This window comes from Triticum aestivum, chromosome 2B (genome assembly GCF_018294505.1).
Source record: "Triticum aestivum cultivar Chinese Spring chromosome 2B, IWGSC CS RefSeq v2.1, whole genome shotgun sequence".
Classification (NCBI taxonomy): Eukaryota; Viridiplantae; Streptophyta; class Magnoliopsida; order Poales; family Poaceae; genus Triticum; species Triticum aestivum.
Genome location: NC_057798.1, coordinates 725,019,124 through 725,034,008, shown reverse-complemented (window position 1 = coordinate 725,034,008; position 14,885 = coordinate 725,019,124). Strand labels below are relative to the sequence as shown.

The following is a 14,885-nucleotide window of genomic DNA, read 5'->3' as shown; positions in this document are numbered from 1 at the left end:
AGACACGTGACCATCGAGATCTACCGCTACATCCTCATGGCATCACATAAGCACCCAGAACCACAAAAGGGTGAGTCGTCATCGAGACCACCACGTCCAAGATCAACAAAGAGGAACCCTTCCACGCTTGGCAGCGGTGGCTAGGGTTAGTACAAGAGGGTTGACAAAGAACATACTTCTTTCAAAAATATTTAGAACCTACTCCCTCAGTCCTAAATATAAGTCTTTTTAGAGCGAATATCGACATATTTTATAGTGTAGATTCACCCATTCTGTTTCGTATGTAGTTCGCATTGAAATCTCTAAAAAAACTTGTATTTAGGAACACATGCAGTAGTTAATTGCCATGAATTTATTTTTCATTCCTTAGAAACAAACAAGTTTGAAAAGTTGTGGTAGAAAAAAATTCCACTATGAGAATCGCTTGGTTGATACCAACCTTAACCAAACATCTGGTGGCAATGACCAAATGAAGTCATCACACGTGAAGATGTCACCATCCGGCAAGATTCCACTTCCACGGAGCAGTACTAATTTTCTCCAGCCTGCCTCCCCATTTTCTATGTTCGTCGAGCTCCTTGATGGCAACGTAGAACCACCACACTCGCTAGAGCCACATGTTGGCCGTGCTATCCCAGTAGCTCACGTAAGCCCATCGTCTAGGGCATGTACAATGGTGGCATGTGAATACATATGCCCCATGACAAAAAGTAATTTGAAGCACCTACATTAATTTTTTCTCTCTAATGCAAGCTATCATTAGTGGGCCTCATTAAGAAATAAAAAATAAAGACTCTAATACACATGCACCGCTACTTTTCATTCCAACCTTTTCAGCTTTTGTCACCGGACCACGCTTTTTTTCTTCAAGCACCCGCCTCCTGGAGAGGATCCTGCTTCCTTATCCGAACCTACTTTACGTCATATCCGATCCTACATGGCATGTGAGGCATCACCTTGAGGCTATGCATTGTACATGCCCTAATATAGTACTACAAACCAGCAGACATAGAGGCACCAACCACACGATCGATCCATCACGGCCTCCACTTGGATTAGTTAATTATAAAGATACCGTCGTGATCAGTAGCTTTACACGGCCTGGATCAAAGTATTGAACTGTTTCCGTTTGCACGGGGAAAGGCAGCGAAGCAAACGCTGCATTCGGATATTTAACTTTGTGTAGGGACCCAAGATGGCGCCTCTGTTTTAGTTTTACTACAAGGAGTTGTCTTCAACCTCGGGCTCTGTTACGTAGGGATTTGTACCCTGCTGCCGAATGTTTCGAACAAACCGTTGCTTGTGAATCCGCAACCGAAATTTCAGAAAAAGAAACACTTGCATCTGAAGAAATGTCGCCGGCCGATGAGATATTTTGCTCTGGGCTCTGGCCAAATATTTCCGGTCCACGAGCACAAAATTACGCCGAACATCGTCAATTTGTCACTGATGGGGTAGGCGCAGACCGATGAGATCATGCGTAGAAAGCATGTCGACACCGGCAACGATCGACCCGAGTTGCTCCCCTCACCCCCTAATTTACGTTAGCTGGCATGATGGCTACACCAGCCAGTACTGGCGTACCGAAAGAGGAGGGAGTACGTGGCGCTTCAGCCGCTAGGGGGTTGGTGGAGGAGGAGTGGACTGGTGCGGTGGGGTGGGGTGGGGTGGGTGCTCAGCCCACAGCAGGATTTTCTGTGGACGAGCGGTGTGTAAATGTCCCCTTCGCGGTTGTTGCAGTCAATGTGTTGTGGCCAACCAAAAAGCTCAGATCTCTCCTCTCCCCCTCGGAAAGAAAAATAAAAGTTCAGATCTCTCCTCACCAACCACATGTGCGGGTGCACCTACCGATCCAGATTGTGGGAGGGCACCCATCTCCTTCCATGATGCACAATCATTATCAATTTAAGTTGTTATTTGTGGTAGGTGGTGGTAGGCAGGGGGAAATTTCTTTGCAGTCGTACAGTACGTAGGCATGCGCAATCAGTATCTTTTTTGAAATACAACCGTATAATATATTACTCCCTCCGTTCGGAATTACTCGTCCAAGAAATGAATGTATCTAGATGTATTTTAGTTGTAGATACATCCTTTTTACCCATTTTTGTGACAAGTAATTCCGAACGGAGGGAGTAGATGAAGAGAATATTGGCTACAACCATATATAATTGACCTCATAAACATAAATTTGGCACTAAAGAAAATGAAGGTCGCAACTAAAGCCGCAAGCTGAAATATCCGTGTCGAAACCCCAACCAAACTCATCGTTCAGGTGGACAACATCGAAAATTTCAATCAGTGAAACACCTATGAAGAATGGTGGAGGATCGAACCTACTTTAATTGGTGCAACTGCAAACCACATCATACAATCGGGATTGTCTATGGCGCCAAGCATATCGAGTCGGGCACCACCCTGATCTTGACGGGCAGATGCGTCGGCATCACTAAACTAAGCCGCATGCCTTGCTCGCATAGGCTCGAAAAGAATGGGTTGTTGAATAAGGCGGTGTTGCCGTGGACAATGCACACAGAGCCCCATCCATATACAATAGAAACAGCTAACCCATCGCCTATGAAGAATGACATAGACAAAAATTACAAAGCTCGTTGGCAAGGTTCTAGAAAAGTGTAGCTCAGGTAAGATAAGAGCCGGAGGACTTTTGTTACAAACAATAACACTATTACCATCAGAGTAACCATCGCTTTAAGGACAAATCCTAACAAAAAGAACTTACTATGCAGTGGACAAGAGATGAGAACACCCCCCTCCCCGTCTCATCGTGCCGGAGCAACGGCCATTGGCAAAGTGTGAGGGGCAATTGGTTTAGTATCGCTAGTAGTAGTGTTTCCTTGTATGCGCCGTCACAAAAAGCGGTAGCATGTTTAATCATGCATGCATTTTCCTCTCCATATAAATATCTATAATGAACCATGTGAAAAAACACTACATTATGTAAATCTTAAAATAGACAACTTCTAGCTATTTCGCAAACCCACTACTAGTTGGTCAAAGTGGAAACAATGACGATGCCATGAACTTCTTCTTTGTCAACCCTCTTAGGTTTGGTTTCTCCACAGTCAAGCATAGCATGAATCGCCTTCATGCATCCCACTGCCACCAAATATAGCTTCGCAACCACATGTGTCGTCAAGGCTACCCTGCATGTCCATCTTTACACCCAGATCTGGTCAAGATCTTTCTTGAACCTTTTTGCATCAATTGCATGAGGCCCCTTTGTTACAATTGTTGGGTTTCCCTCCCATATTTTTTGCTATCATGTTGTTGAATTGGCACAACAACTTGATGTCTTACTTCATGGGTTGAGCTAAAATGTCGTGTGAAGTCATGGAGTGGAGAGTTATGTGGAACCTAGTTACTAAAACACATAAGCATTGCTTTTAGTTGGTGTTTTTTCATCACGCAAAGTGTTCAACCCGATCCAAGATTGGATAATTTGAACACTTTTTTGTTCATGTTTATTGCTTTCGATTTGGTTCATCATCGTAATGAGATGGGGTATAGAGGTAAAAGTTTGTTCAACATTGATTTGTGGAAAATGGTGTGTCACCGAGGCCTAGCGCTCGGGACCGTGTCTACATAGTCTAGGTCTTAGTTGTTATGGCCTCAAATGGCTGGTGGTGTGACTTCAGCGACGGTGTGACAATGACGATGAATAAGTGTGCTCCAAATCCTTCACCAATGCTGCAATTTCCTTCGTCATCGGCTATGTATCCAGAAACCCATGTGTGCTCGGGCTGGATCTTGGGTCAGGGTCGTCTGCATTAGACTTTTATTAGTCTAATACGCGATGGGCCGACAATGCGTCAGAAGTTTTGATTTGGGCTTCATGTCTCAAGTCAATGTTTATCGTCCTCCTATGCTCTCTTTTGCGGTGGCGAAGACAACACGGGTTACATGGGTGTGTCTTTTGACGCACCATCGAGTTCTCCCGCGGCTCGTGGATCCACGTTGTTGTTGCTTCTTGACAGAATTTCACGACTTCTCGACTACGCGTGTCGGTATTACTTTGTTTGTTTACCGATGGCGGAACTTCGTTGACGCCATCCACATGTGCGGGATGAAGATGACGCAGGAGTTTTAAGAACTAGATTGATTTTTCTTTTTTCTGGGGTGCGTTCTTGTAATGCCGGTTGCCTAATTTGAGCCCTCAGAGATAAAACCCACAGGGTGAATTTTGCAAAATATATCTCAGCCGGTAGGGTTTTCCTCGCAAATCTCGTGGTGGTTTGGTGAGGTGCGCCTCCGAGCGTCGATAGGCAATCGAACGGTCTGGACTGGAAACTTTGCGGAATTGTAGAATGCAGCTGGTCCATTTCCACCGGACCCGTTCCCCATAAAACCCTCCTCACCCCCACCCTCTACCATCGCCGCCTCCTCCCATCACTCTTCTTCTTCCTCCTCTGCCAGATCCAATCCACCAACCTTCTCCATGGCGCTCTCCGTGGAGAAGACCTCGTCGGGCCGGGAGTACAAGGTCAAGGACCTCTCCCAGGCCGACTTCGGCCGCCTCGAGCTCGAGCTCGCCGAGGTCGAGATGCCCGGCCTCATGGCCTGCCGCACCGAGTTCGGCCCCTCGCAGCCCTTCAAGGGCGCCCGGATCTCCGGCTCCCTCCACATGACCATCCAGACCGCCGTCCTCATCGAGACCCTCACCGCCCTCGGCGCCGAGGTCCGCTGGTGCTCCTGCAACATCTTCTCCACCCAGGACCACGCCGCCGCCGCCATCGCCCGCGACTCCGCGGCCGTCTTCGCCTGGAAGGGCGAGACCCTCGAGGAGTACTGGTGGTGCACCGAGCGCTGCCTCGACTGGGGCGTCGGCGGCGGCCCCGACCTCATCGTCGACGACGGCGGTGACGCCACGCTGCTCATCCACGAGGGCGTCAAGGCCGAGGAGGAGTTCGAGAAATCCGGCAAGGTTCCCGACCCGGAGTCCACCGACAACCCCGAGTTCAAGATCGTCCTCACCATCATCCGCGACGGGCTCAAGACCGACGCCAGCAAGTACCGCAAGATGAAGGAGAGGCTCGTCGGTGTCTCCGAGGAGACCACCACCGGCGTCAAGAGGCTCTACCAGATGCAGGAGTCCGGCACCCTCCTCTTCCCCGCCATCAACGTCAACGACTCCGTCACCAAGAGCAAGGTATACTTCCTTCCCCTGGTTCCCATTTTCCATTTCAGATCTGATGCTCCGTGTCAGCGCGTTTCTACTTGTTTGAGCGTAGTAGTATTGTTGTGGTTTACATGTTTATGTTGTAGATCTGATATTTTAATATTTAGATCTCGCTGTTGCCTAGTTTAGATGCTGCTTCAGTACTAGACCTGGATCTGTATCTTTGTCTTTGGGTTTAGTGTTTGTTACGCTGGTTGTTGACTAACTAACTAACTAATGATAACATTAGTCACATTGTTTTCTGGATCTGACGGCCAGGGAGGGTCTAATTATAGAGTAACCTGCCTACCAATTTTTATTATTTCACTGCACTCATTTGAGCGTGGAACACTACTATGCCATGCACTGAATTATGTGATTTGCCCTGTGTAGTTTTTTTTAAATGTACTCTTGTTCTGTTTTAATCTAAAGGTAGAATTCAATGACATTTTCACCTTGCTAACAATTACTAATCTATGTTGTAATAAAACACTAATATATGTTTCTCCTGAACAGTTTGACAACCTTTACGGTTGCCGTCACTCGCTCCCTGATGGTCTTATGAGGGCCACTGATGTTATGATCGCCGGCAAGGTCGCCGTGGTCTGCGGTTACGGTGATGTTGGCAAGGGCTGTGCCGCCGCACTCAAGCAGGCTGGTGCCCGTGTGATCGTGACAGAGATTGACCCCATCTGTGCCCTTCAGGCCCTGATGGAGGGTATCCAGATCCTCACCTTGGAGGATGTTGTCTCTGAGGCTGACATCTTTGTGACCACCACCGGAAACAAGGACATCATCATGGTCGACCACATGAGGAAGATGAAGAACAACGCCATTGTCTGCAACATTGGTCACTTTGACAATGAGATCGACATGAACGGCCTTGAGACCTACCCTGGTGTCAAGCGCATCACCATCAAGCCCCAGACTGACCGTTGGGTCTTCCCCGAGACCAAGACTGGCATCATTGTTCTTGCTGAGGGTCGTCTGATGAACCTTGGATGTGCCACTGGCCACCCCAGCTTTGTCATGTCCTGCTCATTCACCAACCAGGTATGGCCAATGTGCAGTCTCCTGTCAACCATCAGTTAACAACTAATACAACTATGATCTAACATCCGATTTTGTTCTTGTTCCAGGTTATTGCTCAGCTTGAGTTGTGGAACGAGAAGGCCAGTGGCAAGTATGAGAAGAAGGTGTACGTTCTCCCCAAGCACCTGGACGAGAAGGTCGCGGCCCTCCACTTGGGCAAGCTCGGCGCCAGGCTGACCAAGCTCACCAAGTCCCAGTCTGACTACATTAGCATCCCAATTGAGGGTCCTTACAAGCCTGCGGCTTACCGGTACTAGTGTGTCCAGCATGACTAGCGGCTGGCCTGAGCCTGAGTCGGAGCAGCGGCACCAACGGGAACTCTATCAACTATCCTGTTTCCCTTCTATTATCTTACATGCTGTCTCTTAGGCGGAGGATTTGTTATTATGGTTATGTTTTGAGCCTTGTGAGGGTTGGGAGAGGCGGCGTTTGCTTTTGCCCAGAAATAATGGCATTATTATTGGTTTAAGTGAGGAGGTGTGCTTTTCCAGATACAGTTTTGTCTCGTTTGTTCTACCATGCCTGAAATCCTTAGCAAGCTGTAGCTCATATTTTGTGTGGTTCCTTAATGACTATTGCCGTAAATGCTTGTTTGTCACTGAAGTTTCATGACAACGTCATGTCACAGAAGGGTTTCTTTCAAATATGAATTCAGTGGCGTATTTTGTTGGTTAAATCATATGTAAAAAACTGGTGTATTTAATTGGTTAAGCTGAATATAAAAAAAATATGCCTCGACCTTAACGAGGTTCCGTCTTTTATGGCAGAATTTCCCTTTAACGTGGGAGTACAATATAGTGGGAAGTTGTTTTTTGTGAATGATATGATCTCTAGACGACGTGAAGTTCAGCATGTGAGCTCAAATGAGATCGGGTGAACAGTAAAATAAAAAATATATTTAAACATATTCAAAATAATCTGATTTTTTTATAGCAAACTTTGACAAATGTTCAGAGCTTGCAACCATTCTTCATGAAATCACGTCTGTGGAAGTTTTGGCAAAAAAAAAATGATATTGTGAAAATAATACTTGCCGAAGTATTTTGGAACACTAATTTTGTTTGTTCTGCCGCAACTTCCACAAATGTGATTTTATGATGGAATTTTACAAGCTCTTTGGATATTTGTCAAAGTCCTTCATAAAAGAATTCAGATTTTTCTAATATTTCTTAAATGTTTTTAGAGTTACTGTTCATCCCAAGCTCAAAGCTCTGGTGTAGAAGGGCACTTTCGTATCTAGAGAGCATTCCTGTTTACATCAACTCCTAGCAAAACGGCCCGAGAGCCATGCCCACTGGAGAATGGAGGATGCAGAATCAGCCTAGCTGCCGCTCTGTGCGGCAGGTAATGTGGCATCACAGGGTATCAAACCCAGAATCTTTTTTTTTGAGAGAAAACCCTTAAGAACCCTTAAGAACAAAACCCAAGAGCATATTTGAAATATTTCCGTAATTCTGAATGCAATTTTTTCTTAGGCAACACAAATCATTAAAAACTGTTACATTATCCGAAAAATCATAAACAATTATTTTGAAACGGGAACATATTTTGTAATTCAACAACAAAATTTGGAAAAGCGGACAATTTTTAAAGCTCCGAAACAAAATATGAAACATGGATTTTTTTTTTGAAAACTGTGAACAATTATTTTGAAACGGGAACATTTTTTGTAATTCAACAACAAAATTTGGAAAAGCGGACATTTTTTAAGCTCCCAAACAAAATAATATGAAACATGAACATTTTTTGAAAACTGCGAACAATTTTTGAAACTCCTAAAAAATGGAAACATGAACATTCTTAAAAATTATTGAAAATGGGAACTTTTTTTTAAAGTTTTTAATAATTTTTAATAACCTTACAAACAATTTTCGAAAAAACACAAACAAAATAGGAAAACATGAACTTTTTGAAATTTACGAACAATTTTTGAAACACGAACAATTTTTCATACTCTTGAAAGATGGAAATATGATTTTTTTTTAATTTTGTGAACTTTTTTTGAAATTTGTCAGCATTTCAAAGAAAAACATTCTGAACAAATTTTTGAGCCATGGACATTTTTCGAAATTTTCGAACATTATCTTGAAATATGGATCATTTTTTGAAATTGAAGAACATTTTGTAAATCGAGAACATTTTTTGAAAACCTGAAATGTTTAAACTTTAGGAACATTTTGAAAACTGAAACTTTTTTTTGAAATGTGAGAACATTTTTTGAAAGTACAAACATTTTTTCCAATTTGTGAATATGCTTTTTGAAAACACAAGTTTTTAAAAACCCCGAACATATTTTCAAATTTTCGAACAATTTTGAACTCTAAACATTGTTAAATTTTGCGCATTTTGAAAAAAGAAATAGAAAAAGGAAAGAAAAGGAAAAAGAATAAAGAAACATGAAAGATAAAAACGAAAACGAAAATAATAAATAAATAATAATAATAAAAAAACCTAAATGAAAACCAGCCAAAAAAACAACAGGAAAAAAGAAAAACTGATTCAGGGAACCTTCTAGAAAGTTCCCAAAACCGGAAAAAACCGTTGCTACGCTAATCGTAACGGGCTGGCCCAGATCGCGTCTCTCCCTCCTGGATCCTGTGCGAACCCTGGACGTCTTGACGCATCGTGCGTCACATTGGATTTTCCCAACTTGTATGGCACGTGACTAGCGCAGGCAAATCCTATCTGACCCGTGTTGCATCAAATAATTGTTGTTTCACACAAAGCCACCGAGCTCGTCTGGCCCATCCACGTTTCGGAGTCTAGTATCACGTTCCAAAGTTCTGTACGCTGGTTCCGGTTTTGGAAACATGTTCCAGCCCAGGTTTTTATCGATTTTGGGAGCCTTCTAGAGGGTTCTTAAAATGATTTTTCTCCTTTGGTTTTAATGGTTTTTCCTTTTGGGGCATGCTACGGCTTTGCCGCCTTGGTATCCATTAGAACTGGCGCCATCTAGCGCCCAACATCGTCCTCATCATTGCAACAAGGGTAGTGTTACAGAACCTAATGCAACATACATGATGTTGCAGATTTTTTTACTTTATTTTTTTGCAATATGGGTATTGTTATCAAAGAAAATTTTGCACACAGATGATATTGCAAAAAAAGAAAAGGAAAACCTGCGCAAACACACACGCAAATGCACGTGTCGCGTGGAGGCAGTAGACGCTTGTGCGTGATCCGCCAGCTGAAACGAAGCGTTCTATAGGGTTCTTCAACTAGTTTTTTCTCCCTTGGTTTATGGTTTATGGTTTATGGTTTTTGTTTTTTCTTCTTTCATTTTTTCTGTTCCTTTTTCCCATAAATTCACAAATTTCAAAATATGTTCAAAAGCTTAAAAATTGATCAGAGTTTCAAAAGTTGTTCTTTTCCGAAAAATAATCATAATTTCAAAAAAGTACATTTTGAAAAATTATTCGCATTATTGAAAATGTGATTTTTTTAAAAATGCTCAAAAGCTGTTTACTTTTCTAAAACATGTTTGTTTTTTCAAAAAAATTGTTCCCCTTTTCAGAAACAAATTGGAATATAAAAATTGTTCACAATATTCAATAAATGTTTGATTTTGAAAATATTTTGGTTGCTTTTTAGTAAAATATTTGAAATTTTAAAAATTGTTTAAATTTCTGAAAATTATTTGCCCTTGGCGGAGGATTTTTTATGGTTATGTCTTGAGGCTCAGAGGGTTGGGAGTGGCAATTTTTGTTGTTTGCCTAGAAATAATGACATCGTTATTGGTTTAAGTTAGGTGGGGTTCTTTTCCATATTTCCTTTGCAAGTTGTTGATCATATTTTGCATCGTTTATTTATAACTATGACCGATGTTTATTTATTGTTTTCCAATGCAATTTATGCCTTACTTTTTTATAGTGAGAAGTCCATATTAGTTCTATTGTATCGCCCACTTCCGCTTTTCGAAACCTACTATTAAAAAAAAGTAGTCATATGTCAAAGAAAATATATGCTACTTGTGAGGTGCGTTGGAATTTCCCCCGAAGAGCAGAAGAGATGCAACACAATAGAGATAAGTATTTTTCTCAGTGAGAACCAATACATCAATCCAGTAGGAGAATCACGCAATGCCTCGTGAATAGCATCTGCACATACAAAAGCAAATACTTGCACCCAACGCGAGCAAGAGGGTTGTCAATCCCCTTGAACTCGTTATTTGTAAGGATCAAATCTTGTAGTGGTAGATAGATAAATTACAAAACAAATTAAAAGAAATAAAATTGCAACAAATATAATTTTGTTTTTTATATATGATAAAGGTAGACCCGGACGCCATAATTTTTACTAGAGTCTTCTCTCTCAAACACATAACATACGGTGAGTGAACAAATTGCTGTCGGGTAATTAATAGAAAAGTGCATAGTTATGATGATATTCAAGGCCATGATCATGTATTAGGCATCATGTCCAAGACAAGTAGATCGACTCCTGCCTCATCTACTACTATTATTCCACCCATCGACCGCTATCCAACATGCATATAGGGTATTAAGTTAATAAAAACAGAGTAACACCTTAAGCAAGATGGCGTAATGTAGACAAAATAAACTCAACTAATATAAATAAACCCCGTCGTTTTACCCTTAATGCCAATAATACAAATACGTGTCTTGTCCCTTTCTGCAACTGTGATAGAGCACACCAAGATTAAATCCATCACAAATCACCTCCCCAACTGAAGATAAATCAATCTAGTTGGCCAAACCAAACGGATAGATCAGAGAGAAATACAAAGCTATAATAATAATGCATAATAAAGTTCAGAAAAGACTCCATTACTTATCATAGATATTCAGATCATAAACCCACAATTCGTCATATCCCAACAAACACACCGCAAAAGAAGATTACATCAGATAGATCTCCAAGGACATCGAGAAGAACATTGTATTGAAGATCAAAGAGAGAGAAGAAACCATCTAGCTACTAGCTATGGACCCGTAGGTTTATGGAACTACTCACGTATCATCGGAAGGAAGCAAGGATGATGTAGAAGCCCTCTGTGATCAATTTTCCCCCTCCGGCAGAGTACGGCCTCCAGATGGGATCGCGGAAGAACAGAAACTTGTGACGACGAAAAAGTGTTTCATATGGGTCTCTAGTATATTGGGATTATTTAGGAATTTATAGAGACAGAATTTGGTCAAAAGGTGCCATGAGGGCCCCACAAGCTCAGGCGGCGGCCCCTGGTGAGCTTGCCGCTCCCTCGTGACTCTTCTGGTCTTCTCCAGAACCTTCCCAGTGAAGGAAATATGCCCTAGAGGCAATAATAAAGTTATTATTTATTTCCTTATATCATGATAAATGTTTATTATTCATGCTAGAATTGTATTAACCGGAAACATAATACACGTGTGAATACATAGACAACCATAGTGTCACTAGTATGCCTCTACTTGACTAGCTCGTTGATCAAAGATGGTTGTGTTTCCTAGCCATAGACATGAGTTTTCATTTGATTAAGGGGATCACATCATTAGGAGAATGATGTGATTGACTTGACCCATTCTGTTAGCTTAGCACTTGATCGTTTAGTATGTTGCCATTGCTTTCTTCATGACTTATACATGTTCCTATGACTATGAGATTATGCAACTCCCGTTTACCGAAGGAACACTTTATGTGCTACCAAACGTCACTGGGTGATTATAAAGGAGCTCTACATGTGTCTCCAAAGGTACATGTCGAGTTAGCGTATTTCGAGATTAGGATTTGTCACTCCGATTGTCGGAGAGGTATCTCTGGGCCCTCTCGGCAATGCAAATCACCATAAGCCTTGCAAGCAATGTAGCTAATGAGTTAGTTGGACGATGCATTACATAACGAGTAAAGAGACTTGCCGGTAACGAGATTGAACTAGGTATTGAGATACCGACGATCGAATCTCGGGCAAGTAACATACCGATGACAAAGGAAACAACGTATATAGTTATGCGGTTTGACCGATAAAAGATCTTCGTAGAATATGTGGGAACCAATATGAGCATCCAGGTTCTGCTATTGGTTATTGACCGAAAATGAGTCTCGGTCATGTCTACATAGTTCTCGAACCCGTAGGGTCCGCACGCTTAAAGTTTGGTGATGATCGATATTATGAGTTTTTGTATTTTGATGTACCAAAGGTAGTTCGGAGTCCCGGATATGATCACGCACATGACGAGGAGTCTCGAAATGGTCGAGATGTAAAGATCGATATATTGGGTGACTATGTTCGGACACCAGAATGGTTTCGGGGAGTTTCGGACATATACCGGAGTACCGGGGGGTTACCGGAACCCCCCGGGGAGCTTAATGGGCCAAGATGGGCCTTAGTGGAGAAGAGGAGGGGCGGCTAGGGCTGACCGCACGCCCCCTCCCCCTCTAGTCCAAATTGGACAAGGAGGGGGGGGGGGGCGCCTCCTTTCCTTCCTCCTCTCTCCTTCCCTTCCTTCCCCCCTCCTACTCCAACTAGGAAAAAGAGGGATCCTACTCCCGGTGGGAGTAGGACTCCTCCCTGGCGCGCCCTCCTCCTAGCCGGCTGCCCCCTCCCCCCGATCCTTTTTATACGGGGGCAGGGGGCACCTCTAGACACAACAATTGATCTCTTGATCTCTTAGCCGTGTGCGGTGCCCCCTCCACCATATTCCACCTCGGTAATATCGTACTGGTGCTTAGGCGAAGCTCTGCGTTGGTAGAATCATCGACACCGTCATCACGTCATCATGGTGACGGAACTCTCCCGCAAAGCTCTACTGGATCAGAGTTCGTGGGACGTCATCGAGCTGAACGTGTGCTGAACTCGGAGGTGCCGTACGTTCGGTACTTGATCGGTTGGATCATGAAGACGTATGACTACATCAACCGCGTTGTGCTAACGCTTCAACTTTTAGTCTACGAGGGTACGTGGACAACACTCTCCCCTCTTGTTGCTATGCATCACCATGATCTTGCGTGTGCGTAGGATTTTTTTTGAAATTACTATGTTCCCCAATAGTGGCATCCGAGCCAGGTTTTATGCGTAGATGTTATATGCACGAGTAGAACACAAGTGAGTTGTGGGCGATACAAGTCATACTGCTCACCAGCATGTCATACTTTGGTTCGGCGGTATTGTTGGATTAAGCGGCCCGGACCGACATTACGTGTACGCTTACGCGAGACTGGTTCTACCGACGTGCTTTGCACATAGGTGGCTGGCGGGTGTTAGTTTCTCTAACTTTAGTTGAACCGAGTGTAGCTACGCCTGGTCCTTGAGAAGGTTAAAACAACACTAACTTGACGAACTATCGTTGTGGTTTTGATGCGTAGGTAAGAACGGTTCTTGCTCAGCCCATAACAGCCATGTAAAACTTGCAACAACAAAGTAGAGGACGTCTAACTTGTTTTTGTAGGGCATGTTGTGATGTGATATGGTCAAGACATGATGCTAAATTTTATTGTATGAGATGATCATGTTTTGTAACAAAGTTATCGGCAACTGGCAGGAGCCATATGGTTGTCACTTTATTGTATGCAATGCAATTGCCCTGTAATTGCTTTACTTTATCACTAAGCGGTAGCGATAGTCATAGAAGCAATAGTTGGCGAGACAACAACGATGGTACGATGGAGATAAAGGTGTCGCGCCGGTGACGATGGTGGTCATGACGGTGCTTCGGAGATGGAGATCACAAGCACAAGATGATGATGGCCATATCATATCACTTATATTGATTGAATGTGATGTTTATCCTTTATGCATCTTATTTTGCTTGATTGATGGTAGCATTATAAGATGATCTCTCACTAAATTTCAAGGTATAAGGGTTCTCCCTGAGTATGCACCGTTGCGAAAGTTCTTCGTGATGAGACACCACGTGATGATCGGGTGTGATAAGCTCTACGTTCAAATACAACGGGTGTAAGACAGTTTTTACACACGCAGAATACTCAGGTTAAACTTGACGAGCCTAGCATATACAGATATGGCCTCGGAATACTAAGACCGAAAGGTCGAGCATGAATCAGATAGTAGATATGATCAACATAGTGATGTTCACCATTGAAAACTACTCCATCTCACATGATGATCGGACATGGTTTAGTTGATTTGGATCACGTGATCACTTAGATGATTAGAGGGATGTCTATCTAAGTGGGAGTTCTTAAGTAATATGATTAATTGAACTTAAATTTATCATGAACTTAGTACCTGATAGTATTTTGCTTGTCTATGTTTGTTGTAGATAGATGGACCGTGCTGTTGTTCCGTTGAATTTTAATGCGTTCCCTGAGAAAGCTAAGTTGAAAGATGATGGTAGCAATTACACGGACTGGGTCCGTAACTTGAGGATTATCCTCATTGCTGCACATAAGAGTTACGTCCTGGAAGCACCGCTAGGTGTACCACCTGCGCCAGCAACTGCAGACATTGTGAATGCCTGGCAGTCACGTGTTGATGACTACTCTATAGTTCAGTGTGCCATGCTTTACGACTTAGAACCGGGACTTCAACGACGTTTTGAACGTCATGGAGCATATGAGATGTTCCAGGAGTTGAAGTTAATATTTCAAGCAAATGCCCGGATTGAGAGATATGAAGTCTCCAATAAGTTCTATAGCTGCAAGATGGAGGAGAATAGTTCCGTCG

The 14,885-nt window shown here is 43.0% G+C and overlaps 1 protein-coding gene across 1 annotated transcript; it reads left to right on the top strand.

The window, feature by feature from the left end:
• Window positions 1-4,321: 4,321 nt before the first annotated feature.
• SAHH (adenosylhomocysteinase-like) lies at window positions 4,322-7,062 on the top strand. The gene is made up of 3 exons (NM_001405831.1): window positions 4,322-5,164; window positions 5,690-6,226; window positions 6,313-7,062. The coding sequence occupies exons 1-3, from the start codon at window positions 4,454-4,456 to the stop codon at window positions 6,520-6,522; spliced, it is 1,458 nt and encodes a 485-aa protein (NP_001392760.1). The 5' UTR covers window positions 4,322-4,453; the 3' UTR covers window positions 6,523-7,062.
• Window positions 7,063-14,885: the final 7,823 nt, after the last annotated feature.

What these genes read in the sequence shown, in the direction of transcription:
- SAHH (NM_001405831.1), top strand. Translation starts at nt 4,454, where the DNA reads ATGGCGCTCTCCGTGGAGAAGACCTCGTCGGGCCGGGAGTACAAGGTC. An exon ending in ACTCCGTCACCAAGAGCAAG is followed by an intron (nt 5,165 to 5,689) that starts GTATACTTCCTT and finishes TCTCCTGAACAG; the next exon opens with TTTGACAACCTTTACGGTTG. An exon ending in CCTGCTCATTCACCAACCAG is followed by an intron (nt 6,227 to 6,312) that starts GTATGGCCAATG and finishes TTCTTGTTCCAG; the next exon opens with GTTATTGCTCAGCTTGAGTT.